The 27,898-nt window shown below is 35.6% G+C and overlaps 1 protein-coding gene across 1 annotated transcript; it reads right to left on the bottom strand.

Moving 5' to 3' along the window:
* Window positions 1–9,167: 9,167 nt before the first annotated feature.
* LOC138701259 (mitochondrial inner membrane protease ATP23 homolog) lies at window positions 9,168–26,400 on the bottom strand. Its single transcript, XM_069827974.1, has 5 exons — window positions 25,796–26,400; window positions 22,039–22,084; window positions 20,149–20,230; window positions 12,538–12,762; window positions 9,168–9,436 (listed from the first exon to the last, which is right to left on the bottom strand). The coding sequence occupies exons 1-5, from the start codon at window positions 26,067–26,069 to the stop codon at window positions 9,242–9,244; spliced, it is 822 nt and encodes a 273-aa protein (XP_069684075.1). The 5' UTR covers window positions 26,070–26,400; the 3' UTR covers window positions 9,168–9,241.
* Window positions 26,401–27,898: the final 1,498 nt, after the last annotated feature.

The following is a 27,898-nucleotide window of genomic DNA, read 5'->3' as shown; positions in this document are numbered from 1 at the left end:
AGCCTTCAATACTTGAGTCTAGGTTTGAGGAGTGGGGATGGAGAGGTAGCCGGTATTGATCATAAAGTGTGGCAGTGGTGGATAACATCATTTAGCCATTACCAATGGCTGGTTATTTATCGAATTATTAATAATGTATATTTACACAAAGTTATTCCTTGAAATATTTCCCTACAGTTAGACTTTTCAATACAACACAATCAATACTTCTTTGAAAATGAATATAATACATGTTACGCTCTTCTGTAAGCCAATGCATATTGCTTCTTATGTAGCATGTGATATACTAATGAAATGTTACTGTATTAACTAATTATTAATTACGTCGTTCTTATATCAATTCAATTAATAATTCACTGCAAAGAACTTGGGTTTAATGTGTGTGTAATAATAAATAATAATTATGTTTAACCATTATTGTTCCCTAAACTTCGACTCGAGTAAAAACAACTTGAAAATCTGGTGTTATATCTGATACAGACACACGTAATTGTGCCAAAAGGTTCTTGTCTAATTTATGTATCCTGTATTTTGATTTCACAATGTTCATCACTTATAGGTTGACGCAAACATAATTCCATGGAACTAACAAAGGAAATAATAATATAATAGTAATTATAATACTTACTTACTTACAAATGGCTTTTAAGGAACCCGCAGGTTCATTGCCATCCTCACATAAGCCTGTCATCGGTCCCTAACCTGTGCAACATTAATCCAGTCTCTATCATTATGTCCCTCAAATCCATTTTAATATTATCCTCCCATCTACGTCTCGGCCTCCCAACTAACACTCTATATGCGTTTCTGAATTTGCCCATATGTGCTACATGCCCTGCCCATTTCAAACGTCTGGATTTAATGTTCCTAATTATGTCAGGTGAAGAATACAATGTATGCAGTTCATAATAATAATAATAATAATAATAATAATAATAATAATAATAATAATAATAATAATACCTAAAGCCAATGCCTGGATTTTTAGTAAGTCTGGACTATCTACATCTGAATGGGTAACCTGCCTCAAAATGAATGCCAATTTAGCAGCAGTTAGAGGAGTACCTGGTCGCTCTTTGGACAGATCCCGGTGCAGACATGGCTGCCCGGAGACTGAAACCCTTGCCCACGTCCAAGGTCAGTGTAACAGAGGTTTACTCCTCCGAAATGCCAGACACCATCATGTTCGATCCTTAATTGCAACTGCTTTAAGAAAAAAGTCTTGGATAGTAGAAGAGGAAGTTTTTTGCCTTACTACTAATGGCTCCTCTAGATGTATTGACATTGTAGCGTATTCCCAGACTACCAAGAAAGGATATATAATTGATCCTACCATAAGGATTGAAATGGGGAATAGCCAGCCGGAGGATGTCAATAAAGAAAAGATCAACATTTACCTGCCAACAGTTGATTACTTCAAAGCAAAATACCAGCTTGAAGACATTGAGGTGATTGGTCTTGTTATTGGAGCTAGTGGTGTGATTCCCAAGTTCTTTGAAAGCTTCAGGAAGACTTTTGAACTACCACAGACACTTACTGCTGACATCATAACTTCAGTTTTGAAATGCTCTTGCCAAATTCTGAGTCATCATTTTCACTCTGTTTAATTTTTTTTTTTATTCACTTTATATTCATATATGTTTATTTTAATTTTCTTTCTACAAAATTTATGTAAACATTTAATATTGTAAAATTCATGTAGGAGAGTATACTGAGTCCTTCTGGGCTACCTCCAATGGGAGGCAGTTATCTTATCTAATATATATTAATGTGCTGGTCAACAGCCATGGGCCAATGATAGCCCAGCACAAGTGACACAATAATAATACAGAATAAACAGAATTAAATGTTGAATACAATTTACAATAATAACAATAAAAAAATTTGAAGTAAATTAAATTATGTTAATTACTGTATGCATATAAATAAAAATAAAAACAATAAAGATAAAATAAAAATAAAATAAACATAAACAATCTTGAACGAAGAATTTTTCTCTACTCTATCATTTATATTTCATAGTCTAGTATATACAGTCACGAAGCTTGAGTTGATGAGGGTACTAGGAACAACAGACTGTGCCGGTACTGTTTCACATTGTATGTGATGAGGCAATAGTAGTGATCCTAGTGGATGCATGTTCCCTATGTATTGAGCTTCGTGACTGTATATACTAGACTGTGATTATACTATGAGAATAATAGTGATGATTCAATAAAAATTAAACATTAATGAAAATTAATAATAACAATAATAATAATAATAATAATAATAATAATAATAATAATAATAATAATAATAATAATAATAATAACAATAATAATAATAATAATAACAACAATACTCGATATTCCAGATGAGTTAAATGGAAATGTTATAAAGTTAATACATCTAATAATAATAATAATAATAATAATAATAATAATAATAATAATAATAATAATAATAATAATATAAAGGTGGAGCTTACCCTTTAAATCAGAATATTGGGAGTGACATATAGTATAATGGCGTTTCATATTGGTTTTCAAAATCCATGCACAACCTTGGGGCAAATTAGGTATTTAATATTTCTTTCATACTCATGTCAGAAAATAAAATTTCTCTTCTCATTACGAATGGAAGCTTCTATTGTTCACAATCGACACAGCATAACACAACTTCAATACAAATATTGCGAAGGTACAAGCGCCACTGATACCATCATTCCTCTGTCATGCAGGGGATAGTAGAAGGGGTTGAGGAAGGAAACATTACGTCTTACAGTGCTCAATGCTCGCAACTCACGCTTGCATTACAACTCACTAAATGGACATGTCTGCTCTACACTCTAGAGATACTGCATCATGACTTTCTGACATGGGCTCAGCGTGATGCAATATAAACATTATGATAATGAAGAAACATTTATGCCCATGGCAGGATTCGAAACAATGGTTATAGCCTCCATGCAACATCAAAGCTGCCCTTTTAATGGCTCTATATATCAAAGTCTGCACTGATTATAATTCATTGCTAACATAAACAATGAATGAGAAATTTAATAATTTTCGAAAATGTACATTATTCCTATTTCATACAATATTTCTTTATCAGATTTTTGCACAGTGATAATTATACGAGGCGTGTTCTTAAAGTAAGTTCCAAAAGGGTGTAGTAAGTAAATGGGAAGATATTTACAAACCATTTTTGTTGCACTATATTCCCCACACTTCAATTATTTCTCAACATAATCTCCACCATTAGTGAGGCATTTATCGAGTCGTGGCACAAGTCTTTCTATCCCCTCATTGTAGAATTCGCCTGTCCGTCATGCGAACCACTCCCGCACTGCTGTTTTCACTTCATCGTCGCCATCAAAACGTTGACCACCGAGGAACTTCTTGAGGTGCAGGAAGAGATGAAAGTCACTCGGAGCCAAATCCAGGCTGTAGGGGCGGGGGGGGGGGGATGGTCAATTTGTTCCCAGTCAGATTTCGAGATGAGATTTTGGGTGTCACAAGCTGTGTGTGGCCGAGCGTTGTCATGAAGCAACACAACTCTGTCGGTCAGCATCCCACGTCTCTTGTTCTGAATTGCACGACAGAGCTTCTTCAAGGTCTGACAATAGGTTTCTCTATTAATTGTTTCACCCCGAGGCAAAAATTCGATGAGTAGGACTCCTTTTCTGTCCCAAAAAACAGTGCACATGACTTTGCGTATTGAAATGGTTTGTTTTAATTTCTTTTTCCTTGGCGATGCAATGTGCCTCCATTCTATGGACTGCTGCTTTGATTCAGGTGTCATGTGAGACACTGAGACACCCAAGTCTAGTCACCTATCACGATATGGTCAAGAAACTCATCGCCTTGCTCACTGTAACATGTGAGAAAGCTCAATGCACTGGAAGCTCGTTCGGTTTTGTGTTCCTCGGTGAGCATCTTGGGTACCCATCGTGAGCACAATTTTCGATATCGTAATCGATCTGTCACAATTTTATAGAGAACGCTCCGCGACATTTGTGGAAAATTCAAGGAAAGCGAAGAAATTGTGAACCTCCTGTCCTCATGAATTTTTTCATTGACAGCACACACCAAATCGTCATTGATCAAAGATGGCCGACCGGTATGCTGCTCGTCATGCACAGAGATGCGGCCCTCATTGAACATCCTAACCCATCTCCTGACCATTCCATCACTAATGGCATCATCACCATACACCTCACAAAGTTGACGATGAATGTCAGCTGGTTTGATGTTTCTCGCATTCAAGAAACGGATAACACACCGCATCTCACAATTGGCGGGATGTCGATCACTAAACATTTCAACTGATCACAACTAACCACACACACGGACTGAAGCTCTGAAACTGCATGCACAGCTTGCCTGAGGACTGAAGAAGAAAACACGCTTGCGCAAAATAATGATTGCAGCAATGCGACAGCTATAATTGAAAACGGAACTTACTTTAAGAACACGCCTCGTATGTTTATACTGCATACAATACCATAGTCTAGTATATACAGTCACGAAGCTCAATACGTATGGAATATGCATCCATAGATAGTTGCTAACCACTAGGACGCCTACAATCGCTTCATCACATACAATGTGAAAAGTACCGGCACAGTCTATTGTTCCTAGTACCTTCATCAACTCAAGCTTCGTGACTGTATATACCAGACTGTGATGATACAATGCACCAGATTTGAAATCTCACTATTAAGCAGTACTTTCACTGTCTATCTTGTGTTACTGCTTGTGTTATATTGTACATCACAAGGTAGAGAGAAAAGAATCTGTTGGGCACTCACACATCAGTACCACTATTATTACTAAGAGTTCATAGTCTGACATAGAAATTAAACTAGGATTATTCTGAAGCAATCTTCATTTCTCAACATAATCCCCTCTGAGATTTCTGAGATTCACACACTTGGTCCACTGGGATTGCAATGATGCTATACCCTTCCTGTATACAAATTCCTTTAGGTATGCAAAAATGCCTTCTACTGCTGCAATAACCTCTTCATTTGATGAAAATTTCTTTCCAGCCAATGAGTTTTCATCTTTGGGAAAAGAAAGAAGTCTGAGGGTGCAAGATCTGGTGAGTAAGAGGAGTGCGACAACAATTCGAGCCATAGTTTGTGTAGTTTAGCAACCTCGACTGCAGACGTGTGAGCAGGTGTATTGTCACGATGAAACAACACTTTCTTCTTGACCATATCCAGCCTCTTCTCGCGAATTTTCCCTTTCTGTTGCTGCAGGAGATTTGAATAATATTCTCTGGTTACTGTTCCCCCCCTTTCCTAGACAGTTAATCATGATTATCTCCTTAGAATCCCAGAACACGAATGCCATGATTTTCCCAGTCGGTTGAGCAGCTCTTGCTTTCTTTGGAGGTAGAATCACTGTGCTTCCATTGTTTCGACTGTTGTTTTGTCTCTAGTATGTAGTAGTGGATCCAGGGTTCATTTTTCTCGAATCAAGCCAGACAATCCCTGAAAATTTGACATTGGACGTGCTCTGTTCCAGTGTTAACAAACACGGAATGAATCTTGCTGAGATCTTGGATGCATAATCTCGCTAATTTCTTGCACTTTCAATCGCCAGTCATTCAACACCATTTCGTTGATTTTTTATAGGATTTCTTCACATATTGCTGTTACTGGACGCCCACTGCAGTGATCGTCTTCCACACTCTCTCGACCATGTTTAAATAGTGCCGCCCATTTTTTCACAGTAAAAAACCGCTGGAGCAGATTCCCCCAGTGTAGTATCCATCCCTGCTTTAATTTCTGTTGAATTCATTCCCTCTTTTGAGAACTAGCCTATTTAATGACAGCACTGAGCTCGATATTTTCCATTTTTGCCAACCTCAAAATTAAAACTACATAAAATGTAGTCAATAGAAAATTATGATTTTTCGTGCTTGATTAATGTAAAATGGCCGCTAACAGGGGAAGCCAAACAGTGCATTTCAGGAAAAACGATAAGTCAATGGTGGAGAGGAGAGTGACGTCACTGTGAAGACAAGCAGTGGTGCTCGACTGTAATGCCAAAGTAAGTATTCATACTTGTACTGTGCTATTGCGACTATTGCATTCAATTCCGACTATTCTAGTTACATTGGCCGCTAACAATGGCTGCACATATTGACACATTTTCAATGCTATGTGGCAAGCCACGAACATTTCAAATGCATCTCATATTTTAGAAATAAAAATTAAATGCACACACTTATTTAAAAGCACTTACCAGGCTACTCAAATATGATGTTCAAAATGTTTGCAGAGATGGTCAGGCAAGCAGTTGTGTTGTGTCAGAAGTATGAACTTTTCCACAATTTATTTGTGAGGTCCTCCATGGATAAGGGTTCACTTATTTAAGAGTATCTCCAGGTCATTAAAAGTACAGTTTTGATGTTGCATGTAGACTAAGACCATGGTTTCAAATTCCACCAAGGGAATCACCACAAAAGAAACTTTTTTTCTTGTACTGCCTACCAGAAAAAAAGGAGGAACTTATCTTCTTTCCTCGTGGGTGAGGCCAAGTCTCTTGTATTTATCTCGTCTCACCCTAATGTCATCTCGAGCCTTCATCTTAGCATACACAGTACAAGGCACGTAACAGAAACTCACGCAAGCAATAGGATATGTCTTAGATGACAGATTAATAAGCAGAAGTCTGTAGACACCTTGATTTCTAAACCAACCTTTGTGAGGAATTATTAAATACAAAGTATATAGGACAAATTCCTATACTCAGGAATGTGCACGAAAATATACACCAAACAATTCACACTCTACTGAGAAAGGAATTCCATCACTGAAAAATTTTCTTTGCAGATGTGAACAATGTGTGGTTAAAATTTAGAACTTAAAAAAAAACCTTAAAACCAGAACTTTAAAAGTGTTTTTAAGAAACTTGGGTTGCAGTTTAATCCCATTTTAGTGTGGTTTCCACCACGGTCAGAGGTCAGTGCTGACAACAGAAAAAACTGTACCAAAACAGGACCATATAGTAACCCAAGGTAACTAATCTTTTTTTTTTTTTTTAATTCCAATACTGTTAAGTTTTTTGTCTCATTATATGGTTCTTTTCAATATTAAATTTGGCTCATTGACTGGATGGTGTGACTTTTGGTGTTCCAAATAAGTACTTTAGTACAATTCTTGGCATCTCTCAGTACAGTTCCTACCCGGAGATCTGATTGTGGGACTATTTTACCTCCAGAGAATTTTACACTGAGGGACTCCATGAATATAAACAGTGAAAAATACAGTTTAAGCCCCCCTCACTACAACAAGGTGAGTACCCACGAGATCAACAATTGGCTCTCTTCTGACAAAGGAAAAATTTGACAGTCTGTACAAAAGAAACCAAATGACCTGGAAATGTACAAATACTTGCACAGACATGTCCAAACATTTTTAACAAGAGCCAGAACAGGTCACATTGTCACTCAATTGTACCTACACTGATTTCACCTTTCTGATAATCCTACTTGTCTGTGGTGTAATAATCATGATGAAGATCTGGAACACATTCTTCTATACTGTCCATCCATAAACCACACAAGAAGTAAATTAAAATCATCAGTACCAGTTGCAGAAGACACAGCCCTGCAGTATATATTGATTACACCCCACCTCTGGCTACTAGCAACAGGCATCTATTATGGACACCGATCAAAATACCCCTCATTTCTCGTGAAAAACAACAACAGAATAGACTACAGTAGACGCTAGTGGACTTTATGTTGTCAGCAAACAGATGGATACATTAAGAAGATTGACTGACTGACTGACTGACTGATACTTTTAAGTTTTATATTTCACCAATAAGTGTTATAAAGTGAACTACAAGAAGAATGAATGTGTGGATGTTGAAAATGTTGACTCCTGACATTCATACATTGTGTCTGGGAGTCAGTAAAAGAAAAAGTTTCTTTTGTGGTGGTTGTGTGACTGAAATAGATGTTTTTTGGTTTGCTGTATGATAGCAAATATTTACGAACCTTGAGTACTCAATAGTTCTGCCCAACAAACTCAAAGAAGGTTTACACAGAATTTTCAAGATATCAAAGTTCTTAGTCGTCCTACAGTGCATCATCTAGTTGAAAATTGTACCCCCTATCTTTAAACACACCATTAAATGATACGTTTCTGGCTCTACTTCAGAAATGGATGGATAGGGTTTATCATTACCTTTAAAATGAATGATGTGTCTGAATATAGGGAGTGCAATTTAAAGTTAAAAAATGAGAGTGGATGTGGGTGAAGGAGTGGAATAGAAAATTCAATCAGCAGTGGTTTCGAACGTTCCCCTCAAAAACTAAATCAATGTGTTTCTCCTCCAAATCGTGTCTCCTGCACATCTAAAATTATTCAAGGTGAGAAGTTTTGAAATGAACACACAGTAGAAAATGTGAATGGTGCATATTACAGTTACTTTCTGGAACACCATTTACAACAGCTGTGCACCATAAACGTCCAAATCTACTGAAATCTCATCCTATTGTGCTACATGATGGTGCTCGTTCTCAATAGCTGCCTCTGTGGTTAATTTACTTCGCAGATGGAACTGGGAAATTCTGGAGCATCCTCCATATTCCCCAGATATGAGCCCATGTGATTTTGACCTTTTCGCGAAAATGAAATTACCACTTAGAGGAGTTAGCTTTAGAACCAGGCAGGTAATTATAGCAGCAGTAGAGCAGTCTGTTCGAAGATTAGTACAACAAGATGCTGTGGATGGCATCCGTTGCCTCCCTGATGTGTGGAGGCAGGTTCTTCCTGTCGGAGATTACTTCTGAACAATGCAACAATGTCACTGTTCCAAAAAGACTTTCTCTGTTGTTAATTCAAATGTTGCCACTAATTATTGAATGACTCGTGTAATACAGAAATTATGTTGCTCACATAGTCTACTGCAGCTCATTAATATTAATTTAAAAATGTATTATTTGAAGAGGTGATGCACTGCTCCTGTGCTCCTTAAGAGAAATCGCCATTGGTTGGATGAGAGAGGTTACTGACTGCATTTCTCTATTCCTTACACAACCGAAGTCTTGATATCTTATGTAGATAGGCCTATCAAAGAATTAGTTCTGGATCTTATTGAAGTGGTAGTGTAACACCAGTCTAATGCAAAGATAGGTATTCAAATGCATGCCACAAATACTTAACAGTATATATTATACTTTATTTCTACAAATTAATTACAGCTATACAAAATGTTTTTACTAATGACAAGTATTAATCATAACCATAAAAAGGAGCTTCTAGATATGCTCTGTGCATATCTGTGGAATTCCTACGGATACGACGACCAATGGGTTCCAAATCAGCATAACATCTGCTAAACACACGATTGACAGCAGCTCGTGCTTGTTCTTCTGTCACACTACGGACAGCCAGTACAGACTGCATGGCCTTTGTTTTCACACATTCCTGAAATTAAATATCCATATGTAAGAAATGCAATTACACAACATGGAACTTCCAGAAGTACCAATTAAATATCATGCATGGATTCAACATTAGTCAAACAGTTGAAGCATTGCTTTTCACACAGAAGACCACTGTTCAAATTCTGATAGATCTAAGCAGAACTTTTCTCGCAGTACTTCCACTTCACTACCATTATTTCATCATCAACATGATCAAAATTGTTATCAACCTCATTATTAACATTTCTATCATATGAAAATGGTGAAAACGCACAGTATCCTATTGCCTTTATGCATATATGAGGGTCACTGCAGATGTTTCCTGTTTGATGGCACCAAGTTTCTGTAACAAACCATGACAGTGACATTGACAAAGTTCAATTCATAGCTTTTACACTTTAAATCACCAGATGGGGACGTTATATCTATCCGGCCCTTCTACAACATGGCTGGCTATAAGAATATTAAGATCCTGCATTTCAAATGGATATATTTTGAGTTGTTGGAGAAACGAAAGTCATATTTATATCAAAGGTAGAGAAAAGTGATTTTATCCTAGCTAAATCCTATCAATCAATAATTATTAGTCTATCATCTTCTATCTTAAAAACACTCGAAGAGTTGGTTGATAGATATATGAGAAGAAAGACAATATGCCTTTCCAGGGTTTCTATCAAAGGGTGTTGGGGGGGGGGGGGGGAGATCATCCCCAGAAAAAACTATGAATTTTAAATCCTTTTATTTTAATTTTTCAGCTATAAAAATGTAAATTTTCTTTAAACACAACAATCAACAATAACAATAATAAGCAACAATGAAGAATTACTCCTTCTAATCAGTTAAACACTGCACAGTTGTGCCAGTGGCTTAAAAATGTCAGTAGGCAGTTATAAGTGATACACTGTGATTGTGTCTGTGTCTAACAACACTATATTGTGGAATAATTACCAATATGAACGATAAGTGTAAGGGAGGAACTTTATTATCTTATTTCACTACTTTTGCATACAATATGGACATAAGATCAGAAATTAACGAATCAGCTTTGAAAATACACTATCAACTTATAAGTCTGCCTGATATTAATTACCCTCTCAGCAACATACATCATGTCCGCAAACTCAAAACGCAAGAAGGTTTTTTACAAAACTTGAAGACACAAACTTGTTATATCCTGGATAACATCTGAATTTTTACCCCTAAGTAATCCACTAGAACTACATCATGTGAATTATCACCTACACCTAATTGAGCAAAATAAGGAAAAAGATTTTGTGGTGATGTACTACAACTCACTACATGTGAGACTTTCCAATTTCGGTATCCACTAGACCAATGGCTGCATGTTTACACCGATGGCTCCCAAATTGATAAGATTGGAAACAATGAAGCTGGAGCCCACTGCGAACTCTTCTCGGTGTATCTCACTACTGGAAAAAACTTTACCACATTTGATGGAGAGATTCGAGCCATAAAAACTGTTTTGAATCAACTCACCAGCAGGTCTACATCCTTTATAAATGTTGTCATTCTAGTTGACTCTAAGCCAGCTTATCTGCAATTGCAAATTACCTGAAACCTTCAGTCAACAATGATGTATTACAATGCAGGAAGATCATCAGAGATATCAATAGCTTGGACAAAAAAGTATCCCTACAATGAATACCACTTCACTGCAGCATTGCAGGAAATGAAATGGCAGCTTCGCTGGCTAAGAAGGGAACACATATTCTCCAAACTTTTCCCTGCACAATCCCATACTCTAGAGCAGCTGTAAACATCTGACACAAAGTCAGAGAGGCTTTCCGAGTTAATTTGGAAGCTCAGATAAAAGATAAACTTTGGAAGGAAGCATTATTAACTGCACTCCCAGAATGGCTAGTTGTTTTTTATTTTAGTAGGTTATTTTACGACGCTTTATCAACAGCTTAGGTTATTTAGCGTCTGAATGAGATGAAGGTGATAATGCCGGTGAAATGAGTCCGGGGTCCAGCACCGAAAGTTACCCAGCATTTGCTCATATTGGGTTGAGGGAAAACCCTGGAAAAAATCTCAACCAGGTAACTTGCCCCGACCGGGAATCGAACCCGGGCCATCTGGTTTCACGACCAGACTCGCTAACCGTTACTCCACAGGTGTGGACGGCTAGTTGTTGCTTTATTTCGTACTGCAACAGGGCATGATTGCCTAGGCAGTCACCTTCACCGCCTAGGTATCCTACCAAGCCCATACTATATCCTCTGCAATACCTTGGACGTCATGGACACTGATCACATAAAAATTTGCTCATAACTTTTAGCTAGCAGTCTTGTGGACAGAGACTTGCAATTGTCTTTGTATATTCCCTATTTGTTTTGCTCTTGGTCATTGTAAGGTTAAAGACATAATTGTCAATTACCTCTGCATTAAATAAATAAATAATTTGATGATGATGATGATAATAATAATAATAATAATAATAATAATAATAATAATAATAATAATAATAATAATAATAATAATACTTACTTATGGCTTTTAAAGAACCTAGAGGTTCATTGCTGCCCTCACATAAGCCCGCCATCAGTCCCTATACTGAGCAAGATTAATCCAGTCCCTACTATGATATCCCACCTCCGTCAAATACATTTTAATATCATCCTTCCATCTAGCCTCAGCCTCCCCAAAGGTCTTATTCCCTCTGGCCTCCCAATTAACACTCTATATATATTTCTGGATTCGCCCATATGTGCTAAATGCCCTGTCCATCTCAAACATCTGGATTTAATGTACCTAATGTCAGGTGAAGAATACAATGTGTGCAGTTCTGTGTTGCGTAACTTTCTCCATTCTCCTGTAACTTCATCCCTCTTAGCCTCAAATATTTTCCTAAGAACCTTATTCTCAAACACCCTTAATCTCTGTTCCTCTCTCAAAGTGAGAGTCCAAGTTTCACAACAATACAGAACAACCGGTAATATAACTGTTTTATAAATTCTAACTTTCAGATTAATAATAATAATAATAATAATAATAATAATAATAATAATAATAATAATAATAATAATAATAATACAATTTAATATCGTTAAACATAAACGATCAAAGTATCTGGCATCTTACCTGATGTTGTTGTTGTACTCTAAATGGAGAGGCATCTCCTTGATGCCATGCACTAAGGAAGCTGCAATGAGTCAGATTTGCAGCCCGTATTTCCGTACATGCTAGATGATCCAGATTCTTGAAATCAAGGTTATTACGGCAGTAGTCAAACATATGAATCATTTCATGAGTTAACACGCCTTGGACCATTCCTTTGCTTCGAGCCACATTCTGACAAATCACAACCTAACGAAACAAATTTAAAAACAAGAATACAGTAATATATGTTACACATAGTAAGCAGTCGATTTTCTCATTCATGATTAGTTTCTCATTTTTTTTTATTTAATGACACAGTATTAACTACAGTACTTAAATTCTCTCAAGTTTCTTCTGCAGGATTTAGAAACAATTTAAGTGATGAAAAAAAAAAAGATCCTTTAACTTGGAGATCAATTATTAATTTACTTGTTTATTTATCTGTATGTATGCACATCAGTACTTATCATAGTAGCAGCAGGCCTATTTCACAACTAACAAACAAACATTCTGATGAGGACAGATTAAAAGAAGTTAAATTTTTTTCTTTCACCTTGTTAATAATGTCGAAAGAAGTGCTTATACAAATTTTGGCCACTCGACCGCAATTACGAGGGTTGTAAAAAATAAGTTCACCAGGAGCCATTAACAGAAAGAAAACATAATTTCATTGGAAAAATGTATTGGAACGGACACAGCAATTGTTGAGCTATTTTTCAACATATTCCTCACCGGAATTGAGGCATGTCATATCATGGGATTGACAGAGAAGTGCAGACAGCTGTCAAACGCTGGTTCCGATCCCAGGCAGCTAACTTCTACGACACAAGGATACAAAAATTGATCCCATGGTATGATAAATGTCTCAATTTCAGTGGGTGATATGTTAACAAATAGCGCAACAATTGCTGTATCTGTTTCAATAAATCTTTCCATGCAATTGCCTTTTTTTCTGTAAACAGCACCAAGGAAAATCACTTTCTGGTTGGCCTCGTAATTGCGGTCGAGTGGCCAAAATTTGTATAAGCACTTCTTTTGACATTATTAACATGGTAGAGAAAAAAAATTTAACTTTTTATCTGCTCCCATCAGAATGTTTGCTTGTAAGCAGGCTAAATTCGATCGACAAACTGTGTTACATTATTTTGAGGTAATAAATAACATGCAAGAAATCCTTTGTTTCTTAACAACAGAGTGGAAAATTGTTCAGGAAAGAAGTCGATAATAAAGGAGAATTTCTGTAGGATGTATGCACTTGTACTGTATGCCCGTTAGACTTTGTGTGGGATCATATGAAGACTGAAGTTTATCATATTCCAGTTACTTCAAATATCTTGTGGCACAAGTTGTTGCTGCAGCTCATGAGTTAAGAGAAATTCCTAATATGTTAGCAATGGTCAGGCAGTCAATGATAATGAGGTGTATCAAATCAAGGGGATTACATTTTTTTTTTTTAATTTACAGTAATTTGTTTTTCTTAGATTATAGTGCAATTATTTCATGAGTTAATTTTTTGCTTATTGTATGTACAGTTCTACAGTATTAGTTTGATTTTTTATTAACTAGTTATGATTTGTTAAAATAATAATTATGACTTAAAAGTGAGGTGATAAAGCATAAATTAGTTTTCTAATAAAAATAATTTAACAATCTGTATCTTGCGAATTATTGATATGGCCATTGATTCCCTATCTATAATTGTTTAGTTGGGTGTCCTTTATTACTCCTGGAAATTTTTCGGTTGAATTCAGATTCACCTGTACAATCACAATTCATGTAATGAATTAATTTCATTTGGTAAACAAAAACAAAAGAAGTATTTTAAACTCACAGGTAAAGAATCTGTCTGTCTGTCTGTCCTGTCTGTCTGTCTGTCTGTCCTGGTCTGGTCTGGTCTGGTCTGGTCTGGTCTGTCTGTCTGTCTGTCTATCTATTTATCTATCTATCTATCTATTTATTTATTTATTTATTTATTTATTTATTTATTTATTTATTTTGGTACAGTTAAGGTCATGAGGCCTTCTCTTCCACACTACCAGAAGTGAAATACATAATGAAACAATGACAAAAATAGTGAAGTCATACTTAAATATAAAAATCACTTTCATGCACATTAACAAGCTTACATAGGCTATAATGAAATATTAACTAAACATGATACATAATTAAGTTATTTACAATTCATATCCTAATTTTACTTTATGATAGGCCTAAATGACAATTTATATACACACAGAATAACCTATAAAAATCGGCTAACACTCACAAATCAATTTCATGTAAAAGTATGTAATTCTTAATTCTTAATTTAAATTGATTAACTGTTCAGCAATCCCTGACATGACGAGGTAAAGAGTTCCATAGGCGACAAACTGACATGGTGAAAGAAGATGAATAGAAAGAGGTATGGTGACGAGGAATGGATAACAAGGCCTGATGTTGATTCCGTAATGTTGTAAGATATTCAAAGCGAGTTCTCAGATATTTTGGAGTGGAAGTGAATAATATTCTAAACAGAACAGATAAAGAATGTGCTATTCTACGTTCCTTTAGGCGGATCCATGAAAGAACTTCAAAAGATGGCGTTATATGACCAAATTTACGAGTATTGCAGATGAAGCGGACACACACATTATGAACACATTGTAGTCTTTCAACTAAATTGACAGTTATATTTGTCAAGAGAGAATCGCAATAATCAAAATGGGGCATCACTAGTGATTGAACAATGTTTCTTTTTATGGAAAGGGACAGACAGTTTCGCAAGTGATTTAGAGAGTGGAGCAATGAAAATATTTTCTTACAGATGTGAGTTACTTAACTATTCCAGTTTAGATCTCTGTCCATTAATAATCCAAGATTTTTTACGGTGTCGCTATACTTAATAAAGACCCATTTATTGACAGTCTTAGTATGGTAAACTTGATAAGAAAATATAGGAACCTTTGAACCCCTTTGAGTTGCGTAAAATTACCAAGAAGAATTATAAAATAGAAACAGACACCGTTTAAGACCATACAAGTATCTAATGTAAGTGTTTACACTCTAGCTGATATGCCAACAGCAACAGCTAACTCGTTTCAAACAAGATTTCAGCAAAATGTACATCCTGAAGATCCAAACTGCAATAGAGACATTGAATTTCGTGTTAGTTATCTTTAGGAACCACCCACTGTTGTAATAGATGCCATAATTTCCCAGGAAGTCACCACATTCATTAAAGGGCTACATACTAAAACATCTCAGAGCCTTTATAGTGTCACCTCTCTACATTTCAAAAACTTACTAGTTACTGCAGTTACATTACTCATGACTATATTTAACCTTTTCCTCTCAGCCGCAGTCCTTCATACCAGCTGAAAAATGCTATTCGTCACAATACCAAAACCTGGTAAAAGTCTTGTTTATCTGCAAACTTTAAGAACAACTAGCCTCCTATCAAGTATTAGCAAATTATATGAAAGAATCTTATTTCGACATTATCTGGATACATATTAATCTGCATCAACAGTTTGGATTTCATACTGGTCACTCCACTATGCTAGAAATATAACATGTTGTCGAACATATTACCATTACAGCCTCATATCAAGGTAAACAGCATACAGTTGCTTCATTTTTATAATGTCAAAAAGGCATTTGACAGAGTGTGACATAATGATCTCCTCTGCAAACTCATTCAATTCAACTTTACTGACACACTTGTCCATTGCATTGCTTATTACCTTACATCTCGTATCTTTCAAGTATACCTTCAACACGAACATTCATCCATTACTCCTGTCAAAGCTGAAGCCTCTCAAGGCTCTGTCCTTGGGCCTACATTTTTTATCGTTTCTATACATCTGATTTTCCTAAGCACAGATCTTGTCAGACTGCCTTTTTTGCAGATGATACTCTTGCGTATTAATACACTAAGAATCTTCCACTTATAATCCGTATTCTCTAGGGTTATATACGTCAATTTGAAGATTGGTTTACAAAATGGAGAATTAACATTAATACTGCTAAAACTCAAGCCGTTATATTCTGTAAGAGACGAGCTCAACTACCTAAAAAAATCAGCGTATTTGGAATCATGTCAATTATGAACCTACTGTCAAATATTCGCGCGCGCACGCATGCACACACACACACACACACACCTATCCACTCCCCTGCCTGCCCGCACGCACCCCCCCCACACACACACACACACACCTATCCACTCCCCTGCCTGCCTGCACGCACGCACGTACCCACCCACCCACCCACTCACCCCCACATCCACACGCACACCCACACACCTATCCACTCCCCTGCCTGCCCTTCAGCACGTACGCACCCCCCCCACACACACACACACAACAACAACAACTACGGGAAGCAGAATGGCAAGCAACAAATAATGAAGGAATAACAAAAAAATACTTCAGAACAGTACGGGACCAACTAAAGACCAAACTACCAATCAGTCACAATTTAATAGCAATACTCACAGGACATGGTAATTTCGGAGTCTATTTTCACCGATTTAAGATTGTAGAAGATTCTACATGCGTGTGTACGGAAAGTGTACAAACAGTGCAACATATCCTATGGGAGTGCAGAAGACTAAAAAGTGAGAGAGAAGACCTTCGTAAAAGTGTAGTGAGATTGAGTGGACAATGGCCGACAGAGAATAGTGAACTAATAAAACATTTAAAGCACAATTCCTGAAATTTACTTTGACGTTTTACAACCTAATATGTGATAGAATTAGAATACAAGACAGAGAAAAGCATAAACTGATGTGATTAGAAATGTATAAATCGTTTAGAACTAAGTAAATACTAATGCATGTAAGTTAGTATGGCACACTTTTAGTGCAATAGAGCATGCAGCAATAAAATATGGCTTAAAAAAACACACACACACCTCCCTCCATGCGCCCACTATAATATCCTAGATCCTCACAGAAAACCAGAAATCTTACTAGCCAATTAATCTAATAATTTTTTTCTGTTTACATATTTTTTTAGTGCTGTTGATCGATAAAAATATTTAATCGATTAACTATTTGAATTTAATCGATTAATCGATAGATTAATCGAATTTTTGTCCAGTTGAAAAAATGTTTTAATATACTGTAATACGCAATTATTGTTAAATTTAACTTGTGTTTGGTGTTAAGCATAAATATTAAATATTGTATATCTGCATATATTATTTCGTTATATTACAAGACAAGTATTTTAATTACTTACTAACATATTTATTATGAAGCTTATAATTTATTGTGTCAATTTCTCCGCAAATTTTTGAGACAAACATAAATAACAAAAAATATCAAGACTCATCTAATTAATACTGCTTCATCCATGATTTTAAATATGCGAGTGCATTCACATGCTCCGAATTAAGTGTCGCTCTACAATTAGTAACAATGTTTCCTGCATCATTAAACACGAAAAAAACTTTTTTCCTGTCAAGCACTTCTTCACAATCGTTCAATTTAAATCCCAATGTTACACAGAGTTTACCTCTCAAATTCTCATATGACATAATGGAGTTTACACTTTTCACAAACCACAGAAAACTGGTTTTTTTTTCTTTACCAAACTAAACAATCTTCATATACAAACTCAGAATAGAAACTGCAACTACAAAACTACAGCATCGAAACAGAAGACTGGCCCCTACTGTAATCGAATTACCAGATTTTAGAAAGAGAAGAAGGTAGTTACGCTTTCACTTGCACACAGTGTAGATATGGCTATTTTATAAGGGATGAGGGAGACAAATCCCAGAAAAGTATGTATTTCGTATGCTAGGAAGATGAGCTGACAACACGATAGAAATTTTCTTGGAAAATCATAAAACTTATTAAGAGTTTCACATTGTGTTTCAACTTTCAATACAGGTAGACTAGGTCCCTGTCCTCATATCTCTATCTCTTTCTGAAGTGTTTGTGCAAAGATTTTCCCTACGCTACCTGGTTTACAGTTAGAAAATAACAGTACTATTGTGCTTTTAAGTAAGCAATTTCTGAGAGAGAAATATTGTCGCAATTTTTAGTATGTGTTTGTATTAACAAAATAATAATTAATACCAACTAAAATCGATTAATTTTAATCGACTCCATTATTCGATTAAATATTTTTATCAATTAATCTTACAACAGAAATTGATCGATTAATCAATTAGATTAATCGACTAAATCCCACAACATTAATTTTTTTGTATTGAAATTATTTTGTATTATTGAAGGCTGGTCTCCTCATGTTTGATCAGAAATTCTGATAAGGCCAATACACTTTTTGGTGTGATACTTGAAACAAAATAGCATAACTTTGGTTATATGTTACATCTTGTGATTGGTTGGTTGGCTCCTGGTAAGACAATTTATATGTAAACACAAAAAAGACAATTCCAACTAGGCCTAGGCCTAAATATATATCAGTTGCATTAAAATGTATTGATTATTTAATCTATCTTGAATAATAAGCAATTAAGTGCAATCTGTTTCTGATTTCTTTTGTCAGAGCCAAACTCTGACTGGCCCCACTCTCAATATCAGAATGGATTCAACCAGGGGACAGTGTACATGAGAAAACACAATCTATTTCCCATTTATGCAATAAAATTAATCTTTAATAACGTCAAAATAGGCTACTATTCCTAGGAACAGAACACCTAAGTTAGAAACATGATTCTACATTTAACAGTGTCTCTAGGTAAAACATGCTCATGAAATTTAGGTTTTGGTTCAGCCATTCAATATCCTGAGGAGTACTTATGAGAAAAAAGGATATTCTACATAAAGAAAGCGAAGTAGCTACTATATAAAATGTTTATTATGGTAAAATATCAATTTGGGAAGCAACAACATGCTACAAAATGTCAGGGTTTCCCTTACCACGGTTTGTAAAAACTCTCAGTGAATTTGAGAAAGATAAATTCAAATAAACCTATTTACAATTAAAAAAAAAAAAAGAAACTATCTATGACAATAAGGAATTCAAAATTTTGGAAAAGTTGACACAAAAAAAACTTCATGTTTAATACCTTCATGGCCCCACATTATGATCAGTTGTTCTTTCTTTATGATGAAATGTATTTTTAATTCATGTCTATACAATATGATTCTTAAACTACCTGACCTAATTAAAAATTCTAGTTTTAGAGAAACAGACATAAAAACTCAGTCAACATTTCTTTTGAAGAGTACACATCTGCTATAATACTTAATTAATAATTTTCACTTTTTATAAGTACTCATCCTTATCAAATTACTCCCACTTATGAATTTACGAATGATATTTTCTTCTTTATCTAAAAATAAAAATAGTTACTGAAATCTGTATACTCTGTCCTCAGGTGCACTTAACCATTCCAAGATACAAGAACACACTCGAAACACTTTGCAGATAAATCGAAAAGATAATGGGCCAAAGAGGTACATAATTAATGGAAAACTACAGAAAGCTTTTAAAACATCAGCCAATGAAAACTAAAACCGAGTTCCAGGTACAACACAATCCCTTACTTTTACTACAGAAATAAAGTCTCTTTCATGGTTTCGAACAGTTAACTGCATTTTAAAAAAAAAAGTGATATCTAGATATAAATTACCTGATTGAGTAAAGGGTCATATCCTCCACTGACAGAAGGATCACATACTTCACATGCTATGTGTCGTCTCAGGTTAACTGCACTGTATACAAACAAGCAAATTAGAACTGATATAAAGACAATAAGTGATATGAGCTATATAAAACATACCGTGTATATAAATGATTGCTGCACTTTTGTTTTACATACAACATTACAGCTTTAACCTCCTGAGTCTTGAGAGTATAGTACTTAGGTATAGTGAGGATCACATAAGAACAGTTCCTAAACCATAAATATTGTCGTCTTGTCAGTGTTGCCAACTGTTATCAGACATCACACGATCCTACGTACTAAATGACTTATTTACTTACCTACTTTATGTTGGAAGGTTATTCTAAATAATTCAATAATTTGTAACATATTTTCGTAGGCAAACTATACGGGAAAGGGATCAATATGTCAAGTATTTTGTCTGGCAAATTCATTGGTTTGACTACGCAATTGACGAGACATAACCTGTTGGTGTTGTTGTTGTTTTCTAATGCCAGGCGTTTGACAATAAAATCATTTGACCTCTTGCACTCCAATATTTTTCAAAGCTATTGTCATGGTACGAGACATGACCTAAAAACGTATTTTGTTTGACCACATGAAATTATTAGTACTAACTCCGAAAAATTACCTAACTATAGTCTTGATTATAAACACAACGTAACACATAAAATAACTATTATATATTAATATTAATAATGATATTAATTAATTACTAGTATGTTCCAATTTCGCTAGCTTCCAGTAACTGGCTCAGAAATCTAGTACAATTTTAATTTCATGGAACTCCAGTACCGACAAATATTGTCGATATCTGTCACACCTGCCAACATACCACTTACAAAATCACTACCATTTGTGGTATTTGTCAGTATCGAAATTCGAAACGAAGTTGGCAAAAGAAAATTCAACCTGCAAACTAAAATATCACTACAATCCACTAGCATATGTTGTAATAGGGGAAAAATGGTTAGGTTTCACCCTTAGGGTATGAAGTAAGCTGACCCAGACTATATACTATACCATACTTCATACATGATTATGATATAAGATGTATGTGCAGAGACCCAAAGTATAGTATAAGATACCTGCATTTGTGCTCTAACTGTAACCTGACTTTATTTTGAAGTGTAGAATTATACTGAACTTTAAAAATAGAACAACAAATGTCTCGGGACTCAGGACGATATAGATGTAACTATGAAAGACAAACTCTGAAAGTTTTACATACTCTAAAATGCTCAATGTAAGACCCATTCATGACCTGACAAATGTCAAATCTATAATTCAGCTCATCCCATATTTTTTCTAATACCATCTTATCAATTGTTTTGAGTAATTCAGAACTTCAATTCATCAATATCCAGTGGTACAAACATTTTATCCTTTACTTACTGCCATGAAAAGATGTCATATGGAGTGAGGTCAGGAAAGAAGGAAGGCCACTTCATTCACTATTCATTTGCATCTCCAGCTCTCCCAATCCAACAGTGTAGCAAGCCTAGCTTGGCATTCAGGAATTCACCAAATTCCAGTGAAAATAAGGTTTATTATAAGATGAACATGTTGCCATGTTCTGTAAGCCACAGTATCATAATGTGAACAAATCACAAAGTGTTCGAAATGTTTACACATTACCAACACTTGTTCCGAAAGAAAGAATCCTATCAGTGGTGAAGTCTGGCAGTAAAGATAGGTGATATGAGATAGGTAGACCACCAAATTTTAAATCACTAAGAGTTTGACTTTCCATGTAGTTCCCCTCGTATTTTATCCCAGGAAGTGCATCAATCATTTATGCACATGATGTTTGTACATCAGCAAAAAAAAAAAAAAAATTATAATTCAAACACTTACCATCCAGAGCTTTTAAGGGCACCAAGCATTAACTTCACAAGTGGACCTGAAAGAATAACACACAGAAAATGATACAGTAGCACAAAAGCTGGTGAAACTAGGGCTGAGGTAGTTCCGGTGATTTCAGAAATGAAAATTGTCGAATTTATAAGAGATTTTTTGTGGAGATGCAGTTGATCGTATATGCAAGGCATAACAAAAGCCTGAACTAACCAAACATAACCTGTCATAGATTCGTATATGCGAGGTGTATAAGCAGAGTACAAAGGGAACTAGCCTACCTCAGCGCTAGTTTAGCCCAGGTTCTTTAAGTTATTTTACAATTCATGTTTTGATTTTCAGATAAGTCAGTTATTAAATACAATAAATAATGTTAAAATGTTCAATCTTATGACATCAATTTAATATTAACATTTGTTAATACATGTTAAATACAAATAATGTATAAAAGTTTTCACCTTTTGCGGCATCATCAGAAATAATTTGCTCCTATGATATCTAAATTATGTAGTGGAATTACAATTAAGAAATGTTAATGTTAAATTGATAAGTCATGAGATTGAACATTTTAACATTATTTATTTTATTCTTTGAGTTAATTTTTATCTGAACTGAAATTAACCAAAGCAAAATAACTAAGCCTACACCATCTAAATAACTTAAGTTAACCCAATCAAAATTAACATAACCAACCCAAAACCAACCTAAATAAACTTAAACAACAAAAATAACTAAAACTAACATGGGAAAATAAAAATAAAACAAATTAAATTAAAGCTAACTTGAATCATTAGCATAGCTCAGGTGATAAATATATTTGTCTGCAAAGACATAGCTGCGATTGGGTATGGGGGCAATTTGTGCTTGAGCTGATTACCTGGTTGGGTTTTTTCGAGGTTTCCACCAACTGTAAGGAAGGTCAGATAATCCCCTCATGTTGTAATCATCGATTCTATCAATGCTAAATAATGTAATAGTTGATACAGCGTCGTTAAAACAATTAAAAAATCATAACCTTAAGAAATCAGAATTAACCTAAAGTAAGGTACCAACATTAATCTTAACAACTCAAAATCAATCTAAGAAATCCAAAAATAATCGAAACAAACTAGGCAATGTAAACACAACATTTGCATATCTGAGAAAGGGAAGGTGTACATAATTTGTATGTAAGTAGACTTTGACTTTATCACAATGATTTCGCAGTGCACTTTAGTGAGTAAGAATTGAATTTAGCCTAGACCTATCTTTTTTTTCTCTGATTCGGCTCTATAGGTCTACATTTGGCGAAAGTGGATTGGGATAAAATTGAAATGCATTTGCAAGTGGCCTTTTCTTGCGCAGTAGCCTATACATTTTGAATCATGCTGTGTACGTTACCAGACACCCAGTCAGTGAAAGGTGCAATACATAGTACTCTGTAGTTGTCAAATGTAAAGGATTCTGAGCAATCGCGATCTTAACATTACTTTTGTTACTTTGATTAGAAAAAGTTGTGTTGATTAAATTTATAAAAAGAAAGTAGTTTTTTCATCATCAGTGTGTTCTGTTGTAATTATTACAACTTAGCTGCAATGAAATTTGATTATGAATTAATAATTTTAATAGTGAATTACTTATCGTCATAAACTACATTGAAGTTATTAGACAAAGTATTTCTTTACAACTGTTTTGCCATATTAAGGTACAAATGTATTTATGTACTTTGCTTCTAGTCGGGTCATATGTACCATCAATAAAAGAATAATTGAGTGCCAACACCAATTTTACACCAAAATAAGGGTGGAAAGTTACTGTGAAAATGAGGGTCAAAGGAGAGGTATGGGTAAGCAGGATCACTCTATCGAAGTGGAAGGGGTAGGCATCAGGGAGGGGCAGCATATACATCTCATTTCCATGCATTTCCTTACTGATCACAGAGAAAAGACGAGTTGTATCAGTGACAGGTTAGGTTAGTTTACGCTTTTGGTATGTCTTGCATATATAGTCACAATTGCCTAAGAATGTCACAACCCCACCCAAACCCCTCCCTCCCACGCCCGCCTTCCTTTCTTTATTGTAAAGATTTACTTTAGACAGTAATTGGGACTTATCCAAATATTTTAATGTAAATGTACTATAATTGTATAAATGAAAGCTATAGGTCATCTTCCATACTAGGTCTATATAATATAGGCCTAACTTAGTTTTTTTTAATTGAATTAAGGTAATTCAATTTTGAATTTTATCACATAGCTATGGAAGCAAAGTCTGGACCATCAAAATGGCTGACGAAAGGAGACTTACAACAGTCGAAATGCGATTTATGAGAAGAAATGCTGGTTACTCCCTCCTTGACCATAAAAGAAATGACGACATTCTTAAAGAATTTATTTTATTTTATTGGGTTATTTTACGACGCTGTATCAACATCTAGGTTATTTAGCGTCTGAATGAAATGAAGGTGATAATGCTGGTGAAATGAGTCCGGGGTCCAGCACCCAAAGTTACCCAGCATTTGCTCGTATTGGGTTGAGGGAAAACCCCGGAAAAAACCTCAACCAGGTAACTTGCCCCAACCGGGATTCGAACCCGGGCCACGTGGTATCACGGCCAGACGCGCTGACCGTTACTCCACAGGTGTGGACTCTTAAAGAATTAAAAGTACTACATTTAATTACCCAGTACATAGAACAATATAGACTGAACTGGAAAGAACATGTTGCCAGGATACCCTCCAATCACTTGCCAAAACTGATCTTACGCTATACTCGAAGAGCCCGAAGAAATTTGGGAAGAACTAAAATATACACTGTAAAATAGACACTGTAACAGACCCCCTAGGTCTAATACGTGAAATTATTATGATGATGAAGTTTGATATGGAATAATGTCCACCACTGTGGAGTAATGGTTAGCACATTTGACCGTGAAACGAGCAAACCCACGTTCAAATCCTGGTTGGAACAAGTTACCTGGTTGAAGTTTTTTCCGGGGTTTCCCCTCAACCAATTACGAGCAAATGCTGTGTAACTAGTGCTAGACCCTGGACTTATTTCGCTGGCATTATCGCTTTCTTCTCATTCAGATGATAGATAACCATTCCAATTGATAATGCGACGTAAAATAACCAATTAAAAAATTGAAATCATTTGCAAACCTGCGCCTTTGGACTAAACTAACGTTGAGGTAGTTTCCTTCATACTCCGCTTATACACTTTGCACATACGAATCTTTGTCAAGTTAGGTTTGGTTAGTTTAGGCTTTTGTTACGCCTTGCATATACGATGAACTGCGCCTCCACAAAAAAAAAAAAAAAAATCCTTGGATAACTTTCAGAACACGGATTCCCGTCTTTCCCTCTTACTTCAAAATTCCAACCTTGTGTACACAAAATAAATTATTGGCACTGAAAAGTGTCTTTTCGTAAGCACGATGATACGCACTTAACAAAAGCAGACAAATCTGCTCTTTTTAGTATTTTAAGATATTACTGTCAGTGAGGAATCCATATATTGAAATTCAACAATTTTTAGGTTTTCTAATTGGTTATTTTACGACACTTATCAACTGCTGTGGTTATCTAGCGTTTGAGTGAGATTAAGGTCATATTGCCAACAAAATGACTTGGGGTCCAGCACCAGTTACGCAGCATTGTTCTTAATGGGTTGAGGAAAACTCCCGGGAAAAACCTCAACCAGGTAACTTGCGGACTGTAATGTAAATTGCCCACAACGCTTAAACAAACATTCAACCACAACATACCAAATTTACGTACTGTTTTTCACACAATAGTAGACATTTTCTTCACAACTTAGCTTGTCAAAAGTTTCTTTGCCTTCGCCACGGAATAAAATATTTTTCCAGCTGGGTTTATATTTTTCACCTCGTCTCTCAGGATACAAATCGTAACCCCAACTTATAGGATCTAATACTTCATTTTTCTCATTGTCGACACTTCCAGGTTGAGATTTTTGTGTAGCCGCCGGAGGCTGATCTGGATCTTTCTTCGCTTCTTCACTTACTACTGAACATTGTGCAGAATAAACCATACTTCAGCACTTGGTTTGGTTTAATACAATGTATGTTCTGGCAATTATTGTCTAGGAATATGTATATATTTTACGAATTCTAACAGAAAGCACCGAAATCTTTTCGTGGTACAAACATAACCTTTTATAAAGGTTTCTGCAAAATCTTCTCGTTAATACACCTCATTACACAACAAATTCAAAGTCCAATCAGCTAATTTCGAGTCCTATTCTCTTCTTACTAATTGTTTAATAATTAAAAAAAAATTCTTTACTTTACAGTTCTGCTTTGGCTCTACAACTACTCATATCACGTAGTCTTCTCTTTCTATCTCGTTGTGTTTACCTCGTGTTACCGTTGCCAACACAGGTTTCACTAAAATTCCCTTCCATTATATAAAATTTCTCTGTCTTTAAAGAAATATCCTTAAATAGTGAAATATTTTAAGAAATTTCTTCTGTCCTTACACTAATAATAGCAAATCGAATAATTTAATTATACACATCATAAAATTTCAATGACATATTTATTTTAATACGTTCAATTGCTATCACAGAATTTCTGTCACCCAGCCCAAGTGATATAACATTTGTTTTAAACGTCGATGACATCCAGTAGCAGCTCGTGAGATTTTAGCTTGGTAGGGCACTGGAAACGCGATCAAACTTCACACTACGGTAGGACCACTGCTGGATTACACCCTATGGTTGTTTAAACTGCCTGCCCAACGAAAGGTTATGCGCGAGTATTTTACAGAATTTTTACTTTAAATCTCATCACTCAATTTTGACTTCCACCACTTCTGCTCTAAACGGCTCAATTTATGAATATATCGCCGGTCATCTCTTCTTGGTAGTCCACGGTTTTCTTTGATTCCATAATAAACTCCCCAACTTCCACAAAGTATCTTCACTTCCAGTGGCGGCTCGTGGGTAATGAATTCAGGGGGGGGGGGGCTGCATAGAAAAATAAACCATGCACTTACCTTATTTAAAGATTAGTTCCATGCGCCTTGTCTTGTAGGTTGCAAACTTTGGAATCATCTTCTTATTAAAATCCGATATGTCGTTTAGTTTAATATAGTCTTTACAATGGAAAACATAGCTAATGCGGTCAGTCTCTCTTCTCTCATCGTATTTCTGAGATAGGATTTTTACTCTCTTCAAACACGAAAAGCAACGTTCTGGTTCGGAAGTTGTCATTGGTATGGTGATAGCTATGCGCAGTAGTTTCACAACTTCTGAAAATGAGGCCTGCAAGTTCTCAGATAGAAGAAACTGCAAGAGCTTGACTGTGTCACTAATATTTCTGAATTCTTGTCTCTGATACAACACAGTGAGTTCCGTTTTTAGTTTGTCTTTATCGAACATTGGAAAAAGCTTCACACATACATTTAGGTCATTTTCAGGAAATGAGCTTTTGTAGCATTCAAATTTTTCTTGACACAGAAGAGAAGATAATATCAGATGATCTATGAACTGGAATCGGGTGTTAGCTTGTGTGAAAATGAGGTCATACACTTCCTTGGCTGCCGCAACCCTTGTCTGAATCCCTTCGACCTTACGACGCTTTTTAGGGTTTTCATTTTCACAGATCTCGCTGCTCAACTGTGCACTGTTCCGTATTGTCTGTATGGCATTAACAAAGCTTGATATGCAGAGTCGGCCTCGGTAGCATAGTCGGTTGCGGGTTCGATTCCGGCTCAGGTCGATGGCATTTAAGTGTGTTTAAATGAGACAGGCTCATGTCAGTAGATTTACTGGCATTTAAAATAATCCTGCTGGACAAAATTCCGGCACACCGGCGACGCTGATACGAGTATAACCCCTGCAGTTGCGAGAGTCGTGAA

This window comes from Periplaneta americana, chromosome 1 (genome assembly GCF_040183065.1).
Source record: "Periplaneta americana isolate PAMFEO1 chromosome 1, P.americana_PAMFEO1_priV1, whole genome shotgun sequence".
Taxonomy (NCBI): domain Eukaryota; kingdom Metazoa; phylum Arthropoda; class Insecta; order Blattodea; family Blattidae; genus Periplaneta; species Periplaneta americana.
This window is presented reverse-complemented; position numbering and strand designations above follow the sequence as displayed.